Source organism: Sesamum indicum, linkage group LG8, assembly GCF_026168435.1.
Source record: "Sesamum indicum cultivar Baizhima isolate 11 linkage group LG8, ASM2616843v1, whole genome shotgun sequence".
Taxonomy (NCBI): Eukaryota; Viridiplantae; Streptophyta; class Magnoliopsida; order Lamiales; family Pedaliaceae; genus Sesamum; species Sesamum indicum.
Window position 1 is genome coordinate 22,241,258 of NC_142664.1, and position 19,428 is coordinate 22,260,685.

Here is a 19,428-nt window from a genome sequence, read left to right on the forward strand (position 1 = left end):
TAAATCTTTTTATGATCAATTTACCATCATATATCTTCATGCGTTAATGCATGTGAGGAGATATAGGTAGTTTAGTCGGAAAAATCATTTGATCTGCTATAATTCAGTAATAAGTCAATCGAGGGTAAAAATATAAATTTTCATTCAAGTTTTTTGTTAATATCGGAAAATTTTGTAAAATTTGAGCTAACGGGGGAACTTATTTGTTATACGAAAGTAAATCTCAAGAATGTTAAATGTAATTTTTCAAACCAGAAAAAATCTATATGTAATTACACTTAACCTCAAAGAAGGAGAATGCAATTATCCCCACAAAACATTTACTACTAGAACCAATACTCCACGAAACTTGAGACTTCAATTCCTTGGTGGTTGGTAGTTGGTACTACACATTATGTAATAAAAGGACCTAGCAATACTAATTTACAAGAAAATACACTCAGTAGAGACGATCAAACCGTTCAATAGTGATAATTTATTTATGTAAAAGATAAATTGTGAATTAAAGTTGGGAAACCAGTTTTGATTTTATTTTTAATGAAAAAAAAATAAAGACACTCATAACACAAATATTACTGTCTTGTTGTATTTCATTTAAACATTTGCAAGAATTCTATCAAATATATTAGTAAATTAATATAAACAAACACCAATAATTAGTAACTTTAAAAAAAAAATGTACAAACTTTAGAAGAACTCATTTAAAGGTGTAATCTTTTTCCAGCAGATTTTGGCTTTGGTCCACTATGAAGTAATTAGGAGTAGGGAACTATGAATGCTCTACAAAATTTTGTAGCAAGGTATAAAAAGTGCCATATTCTCATTGTATCACCCATTTATTTTATAATAGTCTAGACTATAGATAATTCACACTGCATAATCCGTTGGCTTATTGTTACAAGTTTTTCATCGATCCCATGTCAGTTGAGAGAAGATCTTGGGGGTATTTGTAAAATAGGATATCCCTTCTCAAAAATTCGACTTTTTTAAGGAAGTTGTGCCCATAAAAAGTGGTATCAGAGTCAGGACCTCACTAATGCATATAAAAATATCCGGTGTGGGTATTTGATAGAAATCCGGCCAAGGGACTGTCCACTCCGCAAGGACATACGTGGATTAGGTGGAGAATGTTACAAATTTTTCATACAACATTGATTGGGAGATGGTTCTAATAGGAGAATATTACTAGTTACTCATCTCACACGGATTAGAAGATGAACCTGATTGTGTTTTATAAAATAAAATATTTTTTTCTTCATAAACACTTAGGAAAGAAAAATAATTAATTTTTTTTAATCAAAAGTCTTCATTATTTTTATTTAACTTGTTATAAATTAAATATAATACATGAATTATAAATAACTTGAAATAATTATTGAAGAAATATTCGGGAGAGAATGGATAGTATGTAAGTGACGGAGAGAGACAAGAAACAAAAGAAAAATGACAAATTAAGAAAGATACAAAAAACTATCAAATAATTTAAAAAACTTCAAAAAAATAATTATTAGTTTAAAGAATATATATTTTAACGGATAAATACAAATTATAATATCATATTGTGGGCCTAAATGGGCAATTTTGGCCCATTCTAAATTGGGCTGTGCTCTTCTAGCCCATAACTCCCCCATCTTAGTTTGAAGATTTCATTTTTTGAAAAGGTAAATGGAGTATAGATGATTACTACGTCGCAAGTGGGCAGGCCCAATTTCACAACAAATTTTATTTTCCCACGTCCACTCTCGGACGGTCAAATGGCACAATGGTGACGCCTTCTCTCTATAAAAGACATACCAGGAGTTTGACTTTTGGGAGTTGGGGAATTAATTTTGATCCTCTTTGAAAATAAAATTCGACAAGTAATTCTCAGATTTTGTTAAAGCATAATTCAATAACTTCTCAAAATTTAGGGTAAAATACACTAATATCAATTGAGATTAGGCAAAAATGCACAAAATACTTTACATCTTGTAAAAAATTACAGCTACATCCCCTGAAAGGTGTTAGTGTAATACTTTTTTTATATTTGTGTAAGTTTCGCCTTTGAATAGAGAGTATGGTTGTAATTACAACAATACTTCAGGAGATGTAGCTGTAATTTTATAAAAGATATATGGTGTTTGTGTATTTTAGCCTGACTTCAGGTAATATCAATATTATTTTACCCTAAATTTATAAAATATTAAAGTTTGTAAGCTGTTTTTTTATAAAAGAAAAATAGGGGAAAAATAAACTTCTAACTATTTTTAAAAAAAAAATAATTAGTAATTAATAGTTATATTAAATATAACATTTTATAAGTTGGATGATCATGAAAATATGTGAAAAAGATATGATGATGGTAATAATTATGAGGTATGATGCATTTGGGCCACCTCTCTCATTAAATGGGTTGTAATCATTAACTCTTCTCTCCTCTCCACATATAAAATAATAATAATAATTACAAGTAGCTCAAGGACATAATCAAATATATAAACAAATTTATTTAGAAGTAATTATTCTTCGTTTGTCTCTTGCCTTCTTTTTTTTTTAATTATTATTATTTTGATAAAAACGATGATTTCGTAATTATATTAATATTTTAATAAATTTAATAATATATTAGGTTTGAATAATATATTAATATAATAAATATTTATAAAATAAATTATAATAAACTCACGTAGAGTACGATAAATACCCACATTATCGATGGAACTCGAGTTCATGACTCCCAATTTATTATTAGGACGTCAACTGTAGCCACTAAGCTAAGACATTTTTACTCTGCTATCTCTTGTCTTATTCTCTCCTTTTTACTGATAAAATTTCAAATAAAAGGCTTTTGAAATGATCTTTTAGGCGCCAATATGAATACTCGACAAATGTACTACTTTTGCCGTAGACATTTTCAGTATTAAAGGGTATTTTGATAAATTTATAAATTTTTAAAATACTTTTTAAGATCTTTGCAAGTAAATAAGATATTGTTGAGTAGGTATGTCAATGGGGGGTATTGCCTTACTTGGACCCAGACCCAACAGATATCCATGATATTTTTTTCATATCCCATCCATACCATACTTTATAAAATATCTGCAGGGTCTTACACGAATTATACCCATAATAATTAGGTAGAGTTTGGGTCTTACCCATTTGAGACACGTTTGTTTTTTTCTTTTACAATATGTTTAAAAGATTAAAAGTTTTCATATTTTAAATTTATATTCAAGTCAAACAATGTATATATGTTACAAAATTAACTTAGTAGTGGATTTTCATGATCTGTCAGTCGATAAACTAAAACTAATCACTTAAATTTTAATAGATGCAGTTGAGAAATTTAAATAATGAACTTGGTTTTATCCAAATGACGGCTGATATTAATAAAATTTTAAATAAGAATCTTAAATTTATCCAAACAATGAATCAATAATATGAATTTATTATGAAATCAAGCCAAGTCCAAAATAAAAATGAAGACGTAAGAGTTAATAAAAACAAATAAAATCAAGTATGATATATCTAATAAGTATCAATTTGCATTTGTATTCGATTTTGATTTGATGAATTTTTAATAACTTGGGTTCAAACAAATTTTATTTTTTCCATGTATTAGTCAAATTTAACTAAATTAAATTAATTCATTTTTTTTATTTTCTAAATATCAAGTTAAGTTTGCCTAATTTGATCATAAAAATAATCTTGAGTAATTACAAAATCAACATGAAAAGCTCCAGCATATTTGGTCAAAATTTTAACAAGTAATTAATATAAATAAAATGTGTAATGAAATAATTTTATACTATTTAAATTTTTTAAATAATATATAAATTTAGTCGCTCGATTTACTAAAAATTTACGAATGCAATAGTTTTAAATTAATGAATAAATAAACATCTTTGGACTTACACTATATCAATATCCATTGCTATTTTAGGGTATTAAGTCATTACCCATATCCATATTTATTTCAGGGTATTAGACCCTGCCCATACTCACTCATCTAATTTCATGGGTCTAGAATATGGTAGGACTTCTTACCCATTGGGTAAGGTATGGGTATGGGTTTCAAAATTATTTTTTAGGTATGAGTAGCGTAATACCCTACCCATTGATAAGCCTATTGTTGAGTATTTCACAGTTCTTTTAAAAATGATTTTCTAGCACCCAGAAATAAGATTTAAAAAATTTGTAAACTCTTTATTTTTTAAAATATTAACAAACTCTTTCAATTTAAATTATACTAATTACAAATCATAATTCTTATTAACATTTTAAAAGCTTTATAATCTTATCTAAATATTTTCACAATTTATATTTAAATAAAATTGATATTTTATAAACTCTGAAATATCTTATAAAATGTACGAACTTATAAAATTTTGGAAATAAGTAGACCAAATATCCTCTTCTTTTCTTTAAAATGATATGTACATATTTACATCAATATGTGAATTATAAATTAATAGTTCTCAATTAACACTCAAACTACTTTCTTGAACAAATATTCTAATTGCAACCCAAACAAGCCTTAATATACTTCTGAAGGCAATGACTAAAGGCATGACCAACTCATGTACTTCTCAAGGCATGACCATCTCATATGGCAGTACCATACTTTACTTGTTGAGTCCATGTAAAAATGAATGCGCCTTTGCTAACTTCTACAAACTTGTTTGGAAATGCATTCTAAATGGACAAGAAGTCCATTTACAAAAACATCGAACGTTTGGATGTTATTACTGAATCAACTTATAAAAAGGGTAAATTACACTGATACTCCATTAGATTAGGTTTAATTACACAATATTTTCTATCATTTACAAAATTATAGGTACATGCCTGAAGTTTATAGTTGTAAAAAATAAGTCCACCCTCTGTAGGTGTAAACATTTTTAATTAATGGTTGTACTTGTAATTTTTCAAAGGTCAGGCAGTATTTGCATAATTAAACCTCAAAAGCTGTCGATGTAATTTACCCTTTAAAATAAGTCACATCTGTAGAATTTAATTTTCAGAAAGTGGGGATTAGTAGCTTGTAAAAAATGTATTTACTGCACTTTCAAGAAGTGAAAACTAGTAATTTTTTTTACCAAACACGTTTTGTTAATGCAAAATACTTCAAAAAACACTTATTCAAAAGTGTGTATTTTAGATGAATTTCTATTCCAAAAGTACTTCCACACATGCACCATATGTTTTGTCCTAGTAGTACGCGGTCGATCTTAACAATCAATATCAGGATGAGATCACGGATATAAGTCTCTCAAACTGGTACTGTGAGGGTGATTATGAGTACTTATCGTTAGCACCATCATTTAACCAAGCAAAATAAAACTGACAAAGAACCAACCATCTCGACTCATAATGTTTACAGAGATGCAACCACCTGATATTAATCGTGGCATGATATATAAAGAAAAATAAAATATTTGATCCCAACAAACATAAAATAAAAACCTAAAATAAGTGGTTCTTGGTCAAAAAATCTCAATAACCTAAACAAGTGGGTCCCAAGATAATTGTTAAAGAATTGCACACATGGGGAGATCCCATAATTGATTAGAAGGGAAGAATAGGCGTGTTTATCATCTCATCTCAAATTATAGAAAACGTGTAATGGCCCATCATTTGGATTGCGACGTCTTTTAGCTACCTATGCTCAATTAAAAAAATGGTTGGTATTTTACTCAAATACTATACCAAATACGTACGTGTGGGAAAACTTCAAGCAACAGCTTCCAATTCAAATCAATAAACATTGTAAGAATAATAGGTTTGTTAACTATCAACCTTTATTATTGTTTCAAATTGTTTGAATTATTATCGAACTTAAAATATTTTATTTAAATTTAAGTTGATTAACAATAGAATCAAATTCGAATAAAATTCTAGTTAAATTGGATACAAGTCAGATAAAGTAATTTAATAATATATATATATATATTATTTTTTAGTGATTGAATCGAGTTCGAGTCGAATTTAAAAATTTATTTAATAAAAAATTAAGTTCAATTTGATTTATTAAATGGAGGGAAAATTACATTTCTCATTCCATAAATACATTTTCAGTTTCACTGCTTACGAAATTTTCGATCTTTTCAGAACGGAGGAAAACGATTTCGCCAAATTTCTAACAAAAGTTGGTAGGACGACTGAAATTGAAAATTTTTTTAAATTACAATACGAAAAAACAGTTTTCTTTTTAATTTTAACGAATCAAAGTCAAATAAAATTGCTACACATGTATCACAAATCGAATATCAAATAATTTGATTTATTTTTGTTTTTATTTACAGTAAGTTTTATTTCTACCTATATAAATAATAATTAGTTATTAGAAGTGGCGGCATAATCATACCATTAGCGTGGAAAGGAGTGAGGAAAAAGGGGTAGAGGAGAAGCAGTGTAAGCCGTTGATGTCCTGTTTGGGAAGATTCATGGCCGTTGATTCTGACTTTGAATGAAGGCTGGATTTTGGACCAGAAAAAATAGTCATCAATCTCCAAAGGGAAAATGCCGGTTGCTTTAATGACCATTTTACCCCTCCAGAACTTCCGTTTTCAACACTTTAACCCATAAATAATTGGGAGGAAAAGAAAAAAAAAAAAAAAAAAAGGAGAGGAGAGAATAGTTTTAAGAGGGTTGAATGGGCAAGATTTATGGGGTATCACATGTTGCATTCAGACTTTAATAATGTGTTGCCCATCACCCTAACATTTGCTGCCTCAACAAAATCAAATGCATCATTCAATTAAATTTTGTCTGCTTCCGACCTATATATCTACTTGTATGGGAGAGATGGGTAATTTTGCTTTCATAAAAATAGCAACTCTATCACTCATATTTTGTGTATTTGGATCCCATCTCTTCAATGTTACTCCATTTATCCATACTAAATATCAAACACCTCTTTCTTCTTCTTGCTCTCAAAACCTCTCACCATTTGATTTTGGAGAGGGGGTTTATATAGTTTCTACCCCATTTATTTGGATGCGCTCTACAGTCATATTTGTGTTCTTAATTAATTAAATTGAAAATGAGTTAGCGTTCATAATAAATGATATTTGTGTTAAAATAGGAGTTCGTTTAAATTTGCTATTAGACCTAACGAATCGAACTCGACCATTTAATTTTGATTGATTCATATTTTATTCACCTACAATCGATTAACTATACCCCCTACAATCCACTTGTAATATTGAAATTTACATCATTTTCTAATTTGTGTATATAAAAGAAAACCCCCTAAAAATACTAATTAGGAAAATAAAAAAGAAAAAACAAGCAATACAACCCCTAAGTTTTGACAAATAAAAAAGGGCAACAGGAGCCTTTGCCGCGGGAGGCCATGAGCTTTTCATTCCAAAAATACAGCATTGGGTGTGCCAATTATCAATAGTTTATTAAGTACAAAAGAGTAAAGTAACCACATCTCGCTAACAAAATGAATTTGGACAAATATATCCTAAAAGATAATTATACTGACACCTCATGAGACCAGACTAATTATATAAAGATCCCGTATTTTATATATAATTACAAGATAAACCTTTCAGTGTAATGGGCCTCACGAGCCCTTTACGTAAATAATTTTTCTCCTGGAGGTGTTCATGTAAATTGAAATTACAACATCAAGGGATTTACGTACTTATAATTTTACAAAATGCAATGTTTGTATAACTAACCTAAACTCAAAGGGAATCAATATAATCTATACCATATAAAAAAGAAAGGTCGTCCACACTTACAAACGTCTGTTAATAATATTACTGCACTAATTTTTTGTAACATCAAAAGTCCATGTCATCTGATAAGATGACTAACTTAATTAACTTTTAAAATTTTATATTAACTGATAAATTAATTTTTATTTTATTTTTTTTAATGTAATGCATCGATGTATATATTTTATTTTTGTATAATATATTTTAAAATATATAATTATTACATGTACGTAAAAACAACGTGCCACAACGGCTAATTTACCCTAAACAGAATGACTATTTCACTAAGTTTTCAGTCATGCACTTTTAAGATTGATAAAATAATATTTAAGAAAATATCAGCTTGATTAGTTTTTTTCTTTAATCACATGTATTTATCTATACTATATATATAAAAAAAAGTTCTCCACGCTCACAAACAGCGATTAATGACACAACTGTACTAATTTTTTGCAACATAAAAAATTCCTTGAAATATTAAAAGGTTGGTGAAGATGCAGGTGGGCTTCCATGAGCTGATTGAAAATACTACCAAACTAAGTACACCTTTTTGTATTCTAATCGCGTTCGAGTAACGAACAAATCATTTTATTATTTTTATAAATAAAAATAGAAAATTATTATTATTTAAAAAATAATATTTATATGATTATATCGATATCTCACAAGTAAATTGAGTAACATATCTGTTCAATTAATACATCAATATAATTTGAAAATATGAAATAAACTACGATAAATCCACATAAAATGTTACCAATCAATATATTAATATAACTGAGAATAATAAAATAATTTACAATAAAAACACATAAAATGAAATAAATATTCACATAGAGTGAGATAGATACACACATATCTGGTGGGACTCGAACTCTTGATTTCAAACTTATTCATGGGATCTCAACCTTATAGACATCATGGTAATATTCTGAGTTGTATTTACCATTTAATATTCTGATTGAAACTATTTGAAATAATTTCTCTAAATTTTTTGCTCGAATCGAAATCTGTCCTTCTGATGCGTATTAAGGTTGAGTAGCATCATATAAATCGAAAAATCATTTGCATATTCTAAGTTTATCGAAGAACTACCCTACAAAATAAGACTAACCTGACACAGTAAGATGTATTTTCAGAATAAAACTGTAAGGTTAGCACTTCAATTATTTGAGGGTTGTGCATAAATAAATTTTTTAATTGTATTACGTGAAAAAGATCATAATTTAAAATGGCACAAATACTGAAAGAGTTATTTAAAATAAAAATAATGATATTTTGATATTTCGTACAATTTGGTAATCTAAAATTAAAAAATTGAAATCGTACTGAAATTAAAATTTTTATAAAAATTAAAAAGATTTTGAGATGGGTTAAATTTTATTGATTTAATTAATTTATGGAAATGTGAACATCTCTAAAGCGAGCGATTTTATTTCAATGATAAAAGAAAAAAAAAAAGGAAGAGGGGCAATTTAGGAAAGAAAGGGAACAAAAATATGAATGGATTAGGAGAAAGAAAGAAAGAAAGGGGGACAAAAGTTTGCGTACACGGTCAATACTACTCATTGATCGTATGGCCCGGATGACGTGTGAGAATTTGATTGGCTGAAATACAACACAAAGCAAAATACAAATGAACCACCCCACCCCCTCCATCAGACAGAACCCACCCACACACACATACATACAACCTATAGATATATATATATAGAGAGAGAGAGAGAGTGAGGGTTGGTGGGGAGGGGTGAAGGGGGTGGGTTGGGGGGGAGAAGTGTAGTTATGGAGTGAATGATGGAAGGGGTGGCCATGCTAAGGCAACTTATTGGACAATTACAAGAGGTTTTGGAACTCTACGGTTCTCCTCCTCCTCATACGGTTCCTTCCAATTACTTCATTCAGTTGCAAGCTCAACCACAGCCCGAGTCGCAGCAGCATCCCCTCAGGTCCCTGATTAGTCTCTTTCCTTTCCTTTTTCTTTCTTTGTATTTTTAAGTTTCTTCTATTTATTTTTGGTCTGATTCTTTCTAGGTTTAAGGTGTTGTTGTGTGTGGATCAGGGTTCTGATTTTTGGATGTTTGTGTTGGGGGATTTGGGTTTTTTAGGTGTTAATTTCTGGAGGAAGAGATTTGATTTTTACCTTTAGTGTCAGCTCAAGATATCCCTGTATTTATCGTGCCTTAGTTTTTGGGATGTTTGTATGTTTAAATGGGAAGGATTGTGGGGGTAGAATTGCTAATTGTTTGAGGTTTCATACTCTTTTCTTCTATGCCAAAAGTTAAATTTCTGTAAGCTGGGTGGAATTTTTTTGACTTGGTGGAAGGTAATGAACTGTTCATAAGAATTTCATGGGTAATGTGTTCTGTTAGCCTTACATGAAATAACCCAGTCCAGCTCAATAGCTCCCAATTTCAGAAGATTATGGTTCTCTTTCCTGAAAGTTATTTGTTTATGTTCTACAGTCCAACATGTTGGTTTTCTTTGATTTTCCTCTTGTCAATATCTTGTTTAATTTATGGAACGCTGGAAATTTACTTGATAATAAATAGGAGCTGTACCCTTGGCTAGGCAGAATTAGTGCCACTGACAGTTGTGAAACATTATTTGGTATCAGTAGGTGTATTGAACGGTCATACATGGCATCGGCTGTGTTATCTTTGCATTTAATGATATTATGAGGTTATATTTGGTTCATTGATGAGTCACGTGTGTTAAATGCATATGGTAAAGTTGCTATTTGGTATATTGGAATTTGGATGCTACTCATGCTTATGTGCTTTTATCTGTGTATTATTCACATATATTTAACAATTAAGGTGAATGGCAGATGCTGATCTCTGCAGTTAATCATAGTATGTTTAGACTTTCAACGTGAAAGAAAGCTTTTAGTTCTTTTCTGGTTGCATGGTGAAGTGGAGTTTTAGACTTGAAGACATGCAATTCTTTTACTTATGAAAGATGATATCTGCTAATTTCTGCACGTTTAATACTTTTGGGGACATTCTAGAGAATTTACATATTGAAATTGATGTTGGAGTTGATGCAAGATTAAGATTGAAGTTCAGTTCAGGAGGCTCACTTTCAGCATTAGGATTTCTTTGGGTTGGTTTTCCAAATATTGCATCTTTAGAGCCACTTAAGTTCAGGATGTCTCTTAATGATTTTGCACTCATGGTTATAAAATGAAAGAAGAAGAATGAAGGATGGATGTTATTACCACTTATGGTTTAACAGAATCAATATTACAGAAGTTGGAACCAGCAATCTTGCCATCAATACTACGGAATTGAGCGAAAGAAATGATATTCCAAAAGCATGATGCTTGATATGGATTCCATCTTGGGTGTGAAAGCTAAACTGTGACTTATTTCTTTTTGTAGTTTATGTATTTTTTCTTATAACAATCTTTGTTGGTCGCTTGGTCCTTTATTAAAATTCGAGGAGAATTGAGGAATTTTATTCTAAATTGCTATGGTCTTTGATCTTCAAAGACCTCTCTCTACATATGGAAAACTTGTTTATTTCTTATGTTTCCGATAATTTCATTCCACTACCAATTTAGACTCTCACATGCCAAGATTGGTTAAGCAAAAGTGGTTGCTATTTGCATGTATCTTAAAATGACACGGAAGCTTGTGACAACTTGTATTGTATTGAAGAAAGAATTCTTTTCCCCTACTTTTTTTGGTTTCTTTCTTTGCTTTTCTCCTCCTGTTTTTTCTTTTTTCTTTCTTTCTTTTAATTTGTTTTTGGGCATGGAATGAAGATGTGACTCCTGAGTCCCGAGTCCGCAGAAATTTGATATCCTATGGTAACTATTATTCTATACATTTTACAGAATTTCTTTTCCTTTTTGGCTCAGACTCACAAAAGCAAACATAGAGTAATTTACTAGATCTAGTTGTTTGTTGTCTGAATGCTTTGGGAGAGACTCTTCTGTCTTCCTGGTGTGCATTCATGAAAGAATTTGTTTCTTCCTCACACGTTCATGAACAATAATTCATCAGGTTCCACCTCTTTAGAAAGGGAAAGAACAGGAAGTTTGGTTTGAAGTTCTGAAGTGTTTAAGTTTATTACAGTCTCTTTTTCCATTTTACTGTTTGCTTTCTGCCGAAGTTGTCGTAAGACAACTTCCACTTCCTGACATGGAGTTTTTCTGATTATCCACCATCGTGAATAATATTATTTCTGGAAGAGTGCCTTACTCTGTAGATAAAATGTAGTTTTCTGCATGATCATTTTGCCCACTATTTTTAGCAGAAATGTCTTTGTGCAGAAAAATGTCAACTGAAGTCTTTCTACAATGCTTATCTGATTTTGGTTACATGAACTAAATATTTTCAGTACATACTTTTGAATATTTCTTCATTCTTCAGTGGGGAGATAGTTATTTGTATTGAATATTCTCTCTCTCTCTTTTGCACTTTGGTTGAGTTCTGTTGATTTTCCCTGGCTGTAATAGGGCTCTAGCCTGAATGAGACTATCGAGAGAGTTGGTGTAAAGTACATACAGACTATAGTATTAGTAACATAAATATATGTACATATATGCATGTATATATATGGAGACAGAAATAGAGAAGACTATGGTTTTGAAAGATTAAATTCCATCAACTTGTTTCTTTTCGTTTTACAAACTTTTAGCATCTGAAGATACTTCGGTTATTCTGCAGATGGTGCCTTTTCAATCTTGAAGGACGCTCGTTGGAAGATAGTTGCTGTAATATCATAATGACTGCTGGTAAATCCAAAAATCTGAAAATGCTGGAACCTGGTAAACCTCCGCCAACAAAGAAAGCTCGAAAGGAGCGCAATCAAGGCAAAGCAACTACCACTATGAACTTGACCGAAAACATGGAACAGCATATCTGGAAGGAATTTCCAGAAGACCTCTTTGAAGCTGTGATAGCAAGACTCCCGATAGCAACATTCTTCCGTTTCCGTTCAGTTTGCCGGAAGTGGAATTCATTGCTGACGTCCCAGAGTTTCTCCCAGCAATGTGCTGAAGTGAACCAGCAAAAGCAGACTTGGTTTTACACTATCACTCATGAAAACATCAACACAGGAGCAATGTATGATCCGTCGTCGAAGAAATGGCACCATCCAACAGTTCCTGCCTTGCCAACAAAACTGATAGTCTTGCCAGTGGCATCAGCAGGGGGTCTCATCTGCTTTCTTGATATCGGACACAGAAGCTTCTATGTCTGTAATCCTCTGACAAGATCCTTCAGGGAGTTGCCTGCTAGGTCTGTTAAGGTCTGGTCCCGTGTGGCTGTTGGGATGACTCTGAACGGGAAGTCTTCCATCTCTGGGTATAAGATCCTTTGGGTTGGTTGCGAGGGGGAATATGAAGTCTACGATTCCAAAAACAACTCTTGGACTCGTCCAGGAAGCATGCCCTCGAATATCAAGCTTCCACTTGCACTAAACTTCAGGTCTCAGGCCGTCTCTGTCGAGGGGACGCTCTATTTCATGCGTTCGGACCCAGATGGGCTTCTGTCCTACGACACGGAAAACGGGATCTGGAAACAGTTTGCAATCCCGGGCCCTCCACATCTAAGTGATCTCACATTGGCTGAGTGTGGGGGGCGGATCATGCTCGTGGGGCTGCTGACCAAGAATGCAGCCACATGCGTCTGCATATGGGAGCTGCAAAAGATGACCCTACTGTGGAAGGAGGTTGACAGAATGCCAAACATATGGTGCTTGGAATTTTACGGAAAGCACGTCAGGATGACTTGTCTGGGCAACAAAGGCTTGCTCATGCTGTCACTGAGATCAAGACAGATGAATCGGCTCGTTACATACGACTTATCAAGCAGGGAGTGGCTTAAGGTCCCTGGTTGTGTTCTTCCACGTGGGAGAAAGAGACAATGGATTGCATGTGGCACTGCATTTCACCCTTGTTTGACGGCGCTGGCTTAGTTTTGCCTTGACTCAAAGTCCGCACAGCATGTCGATGTTAACAGTATGTAATCTCAGATGGCTGCAATTGAGCTCTCCACAGCTCGATTTTGCTTTCGAATGATGAAGACCACCTCGGAGCAGGCGAAAACGGTACCTTTTCTTTTCTCTTGTATAACCATCAAACATTGAATTTGTGATCCGGGGAACAATTTGTATGGCTTCGTGTTTTCAGTTAGCTGGCTTGTGAAGGATATCCAAAGCTCTAATCTCCATTCAAATAATCACTGTACATTCCTTTTCATTAAGGATATTCCTCGTACTATCTGCCATTTTCTAATGTTCATCTCTTGGACCTTGAATTCGTAGATCGCAAATTTATTCCCCCCCCCCCCCCCCTTTTTCTCTAAAAATAACTTAATTAAAATATAAAGCACAAAATTACATTTTTTTCCAAAGAAAATAATTTTTCCAATGTATTTTTTCATTAAAATCTAATAATGGAAGTATTAATACTCATAGATGATCCATGTAAAAAACCCAACAGGGTATTAGTTTTTTGTAGTAGAATTTTAATAAACGTGTTTAATCTTTTTCTGGGACTTATTATATAGTCATAACCGTGTAACATTTTATAGGTTTTCTTGAAAAATTCTAGGGAGAATCAATTTACACTCCTGCCCTATTGTTGATCTACACAAATTATTCATATTTTCATGGGTACTTACACAAATTACTTATAGCAATGTTTTCCGCCCATGAATAAATTTTAAAATATCACACTTCTCCTATCGGAAAAAACTTTAAAAAAATGGGTTAAATTATTTTATAGTATGACATTTTTGCCCTCTAGCTATGGGAAGTTATGCTAATGTAATGATGTTAATGTTTTTTTGTCAATATATGTGTACGTTTTAAAAAATAGAATAATTTGTGTAAACGAATAACTCCCAAAATCGTACAGACATCTCAAGAAGGTTGCTTCCGTCCTTGCCATTAAAGCATATTTTGTGTTAAGAAGGAGGGGGGGGGGGGGAGCGGCTTTTCTGATCTCCTTTACATATTATTATGCAAGAAAACCACTACATCTATGTATGAAGAATTTCAAAATTTTGGTGTATTTTACATATTCATATTTCAAATTAAACAATTGTATTTAATACAAATAATGTTTGACAAACAAATCCAATGTTAGTCGAAATTTGTTGACATCAACTTAGAAGATGCATTAAAAATCATTGTTATTTTTTAAGTTGATTCATTCAATGGTTTGACAATTATATAAATCCCCTCAAGTTTATTAAAGGATATACATATGAAATAACTTTTAAAAAGGTAATTGTAAGAGAAGTGTAACTTGACAAACCTCAAATGACATTTGTGTAATTTGACTAAAAGATAAAAGACTGATCCTATTAAACATGAATGAGTTTAACTCCTCAAATATGAGGACTCCAACATATAATTGAACCGAACCTCGTAGCAAATTAGCATAACTCTTAAAAAGGGTAAGATAGAATTTTTTTTCAGAGTCATTGGGGCCACTGGAGATGGACTAATGTTCTAAACCCATAATTCGATTAACATTCAGAGAGGCCATTGTAATTATCCTAAAGGACAATGAATTAGAGGAAGACGGGAAGAAAATAAAAAAAGAAGAAATTTATTATGGTAAAGGTTTTGTCAACAGTCTTCACAACAAAACTGCACTGTAAGCTACTTCAAGCACTCAGTTTACTAGATCTGGGCTAACCACCACAAAGACATTACAACAGTCTAAGACGGACCGACGACACAACACATAATGTGGTTAAGCCATCCCTCCACTTGTTGCCGTCCTGATTATCTGGAACAGCGCTGAGGAAAGAGAAATAGAAAGTATCAACTTACTGACACATAAAGCAAGATGCGGAAAAATGATAGAAAAATGCAACGGAGACTGGTTGATGATGTTTTAAGTGCAAGCAATCCATAAGCTCCAACTTGAAGGAACCAAACTCAACCCAAGACAATAACATTAAGAAATGCCCCCATGTTAGAGAAAGATCCGCCAAAATTAAATGCTTCTCAACATTCAAATTGTGCAAAATGAACTTAACAGCAGCAGCAACCACATTTGGCCACTTATTGTCAATGTGTAACCTAAAACAATAACAAAATCAACTCCTATATTAAGCAGTAGATATGTGGAAATACAAATCTTGGAAACCATTGACGGAGTGTTTTATGGCTAAATTTTTAGTACAAAATATTTTGATTTTTAGGCCATGGTTCCTACACTACATAAAATTTTAATGTTTAAAAATATTGCAATGGTAGATGCCTTCATCTTAAAATACAACACAAAAATTTTGGAACAAGTACAGCATAATTATACATTCTTTGGGAATAGAGTTAATACTATTTTGATGCTATACGAGGCATATTTATTATCAAGCAAGTATTATCTGGAATATCCAAATCACTAATTATTTAATATGTGCATTTAATTAATCGCTCTTAACAAGGTTATAGCTTTTAGTTAGGAACTCAACTTTTTCTCTCAAATGATCTATCATTGACAACCAAAACTTTTGACATTGAGATCCTAGACTAAAAAGTGTACGCATTATGCAATTTGATAAAAACTCAAGAAAGGTAGATCAACAAGATGGTGTTAATATAAGTAAGATTTAGAAAGACTTACATGATCCAATGACAACAAAAATGAAAAACCCAAGCAAGATAGGTCCGACAGACAAGTTATTTCCCTTCTTGGTGCTAGTCTCAGGGACAGCACCCCGCTTGGTAATATTCTTCTCAAACTTCTGGACCTTCCTATCAGCAAGTCTCCTTGATGTTGTCTGTACATGAGATAAAAATCACCAATAATCATGTGAACTGATAAGAAAAATATCCCTGTAGGGAAACAATTGAACAGGTCAGGTTCACAAAATAATTCCCCCGTGTAACCAGATCAAAATTCTCACAACGAAATGATTTCAATTGACTATGTTAGCATTGCTTCTAATAATAAATAATCAGAGCCCTCAATCCACCTATCCCCTTATCACAAGGCAAAGACAAGACATTTAGAACCTCCATTCCCTTATCCCAATGCAAAGACAAGACGTTTAGGCCACCCCTTCAGAGAAAATTTAAGGAGAAAATCTTGGTCTTTCTTCACACAGCAACAGAATTAGAAACGCAAAATGATGGATTTAGCAACGGAATTTTGCCTAGTGCCTGATCATAGATAATCAACAAGGCACAATCACATGCAATGGTTCAGCTTTAAATTTCAACATGCTAGGTGCACTTGATAATTTTAAATGTTCACTTAAAAGAGATTTGCATCGGACCATTGTAATCCTTCAATACCAAAATCAAAACAAAAAGGCTGATCTTCTCCACTCAATCATATTATCTGTTTTAAATACTTAATCAGAGTAAAACAGCACAAGATATCCGTTTCCTCTCACTGAACTGGCAACACAAGAGGGTTTGCTTCACCATATTATCCACCATATTCCCACAATTCAAAAGTGGAAAGAGTAGAATCATCTTCTCACCCAATAAAGACACACAGCGGCAGCATTCCAGCCAGATCTATGACATGATAAACGCCATACTGAATTTTTAATTCATCCACCAATTAGCTCTCTTTTCATCTGTTCTGGTTACACAATTTTTCATCCAATTTAACACGAAAACAAAATTCCAAACCTCATCAATCATCTATTCACAAATTAATATCAATCATGGTAGCGCACTTATTCCCGCTGCTTATTTCCTAACGCGCTTCCCGAATCAAGCATCAAATTGATCGAAAATTTTAACAAGCTACATTCTCTACGGATCTACACAGAAGAGTCAATAATTTTGATAAAACGTAATCATAAAATCAAAAAACAAATAAGATAAAGAAAACCTAGGCACTCCAATAAACATAATCACCTACCACGTATCTAATTAGCCAAAAGGGGCAAATTACCATCAAATACAACAAAAAAAAAAAAAACACAAACTTTACCATTATTACGAGTGAGATCGGCTATCCGGTGAAGCTTCCAACGAGAAGTTGCCGGAGAAATCACAGGCGGCTGAGCTCCGGCAAGGCAACAGGATACCGATCTCCTTCCCTCAGATCTTTTGCTTTCTCTCTCCTGATTTTTCCTCTCGAACTGTTCGTTGTTCAGAAACTCATCCCTTTCCACCTATTTATATAGAGAGCAATTTTAAAGAGTCCCGTTGACTATTTCAACCAGCGTCACAGTCTAGCTTGTGATTGGCACAAACACGTACAATTTTCTACGTGGCGGAACATTATTGGACACGTCCAGATAATTGGCCTTGGTGTATATACGCTAGCTCCAGGAAATAGGACCTCATCCTTGCCGTTTCTCCATGTGTAGCGTACGGAGATTGCGCCTATCATCTGTTTGTTGGTTGGTTATTATGACTCCGTAAATGTTTGTTTTCCTTCATACGAACCCCCCAACTTAAATCTAATTATATAAATATCCCCTAACTTTTTATAAAATTACAAATAAATCTCTTAAGGGATGTTAATAATATAATTTAACTCAAGATATGTATTTGTAAATTTTGTCATATTGAATAGGCGCACTTGTAATTAACTACAACCTTAAAAAATGTATTTGTTTTTTTTTTTAACTATACCTAATTTCAAAGAGTTTTGACGTAATTTACCCTTAAAGAAAGTTATATATGTTTACCTAATTCACCAAATAATTCTAGTTCGAATTGAAGTTGACCTAAAATTAAACTAGTTACATATTTGAGTGTGCACAGTTCGATAAATTGATTGAATCGAACTCATATAAAATATTGAATACAGAATCAAAAAACTACAATTCGTATTCGGTAATTAATTTTGAAAAATTTTGGTATTCAATCGGTACTACAGGTATTTGATATCGATAATCCTGTCGTAACGAATATTATTTTGTTCATAATATATATTATAATTATAAATAAATATAAAAAAGTATATATATATAAATATTAAATATCATATTTATTTATGAAAAGACTAAATTTTATTATTTTAATTAATACAAACATTAAGTAATAAGCATCAACTATTTTATTTTTAAAAATTTGGTTATTTCGGTAGAAAATCAAACCTAACCAACGGTTTGGTTCGGTTTTACTGAACAAACACCCATAATTACATATTAAGTGAAATATATTTATCATGTGATTTATGAATATGTTTCACGTGAAATCATATAATTAAAAAAAATTTAAATATCAACCTTTAATGTTCTAGGTGTAACTTTTTTGCTACCCAAAAGTTTGTTACAACATTATGCATTTCTCCTATATATATATTTATGTAAGTATTGGATCACTATAATCGAAGCTTTTTCGGTGCTGTTTTTACGATATTCTTACCTATAGGTCTTTACCAGAAGGAATTTACTGGTTACCAATATTATACAAGAGCATATTCACCTGATCTAAGGTAAACAAATTCAATATTAAATTACGCACATCGTTCACTTGTATATACTAAGTAGCATGTGTCCTGTGCTATGCACAGATTAAATTAATTAATAATTAAAATATATTTTATAAAAAAATTATTTTTGTAAAAAGTCAAATAAAAGAGATGCTTTTAGATTAATAATAAAAATAAATTTTACTCTTCAAATTACATTATATTAATATTAAAAAAGTTAAAATTCACAAAGAGATATCTGAATAGGAATAATTGAGTAAGTAATATTTCTATAAATTACAAATTATTTGGGAGTTGGCTTTGAGTTTATGTAGACCCCTAAGAACCACATGATGAGTTGAATAT

At 31.9% G+C, this 19,428-nt stretch overlaps 2 protein-coding genes across 2 annotated transcripts; one reads left to right on the plus strand and one right to left on the minus strand.

Annotated features, from left to right (window-relative positions):
* The first annotated feature begins 9,454 nt into the window (after positions 1–9,454).
* LCR (Galactose oxidase/kelch repeat superfamily protein) lies at positions 9,455–13,956 on the plus strand. Its single transcript, XM_011088512.3, has 2 exons — positions 9,455–9,658; positions 12,386–13,956. The coding sequence occupies exons 1-2, from the start codon at positions 9,504–9,506 to the stop codon at positions 13,635–13,637; spliced, it is 1,407 nt and encodes a 468-aa protein (XP_011086814.1). The 5' UTR covers positions 9,455–9,503; the 3' UTR covers positions 13,638–13,956.
* A 1,307-nt stretch (positions 13,957–15,263) lies between these two features.
* Positions 15,264–17,803, minus strand: LOC105168431 (Ribosome associated membrane protein RAMP4). The gene is made up of 3 exons (XM_011088513.3): positions 17,629–17,803; positions 16,303–16,459; positions 15,264–15,473 (listed from the first exon to the last, which is right to left on the minus strand). Exons 1-3 carry the CDS (start codon positions 17,629–17,631, stop codon positions 15,427–15,429), a joined length of 207 nt encoding a protein of 68 aa, XP_011086815.1. The 5' UTR covers positions 17,632–17,803; the 3' UTR covers positions 15,264–15,426.
* Between the last annotated feature and the right edge of the window lie 1,625 nt (positions 17,804–19,428).

Excerpts from the sequence above, each read along its gene's own strand:
- LCR (XM_011088512.3), top strand. The coding sequence starts at position 9,504 with ATGATGGAAGGGGTGGCCATGCTAAGGCAACTTATTGGACAATTACAA. Across the intron at positions 9,659-12,385 it reads TCGCAGCAGCATCCCCTCAG|ATGGTGCCTTTTCAATCTTG; the intron begins GTCCCTGATTAG and ends GTTATTCTGCAG.
- LOC105168431 (XM_011088513.3), bottom strand. Across the intron at positions 15,474-16,302 it reads TTTTGTTGTCATTGGATCAT|CGCTGTTCCAGATAATCAGG; the intron begins GTAAGTCTTTCT and ends CTCTTTCCTCAG.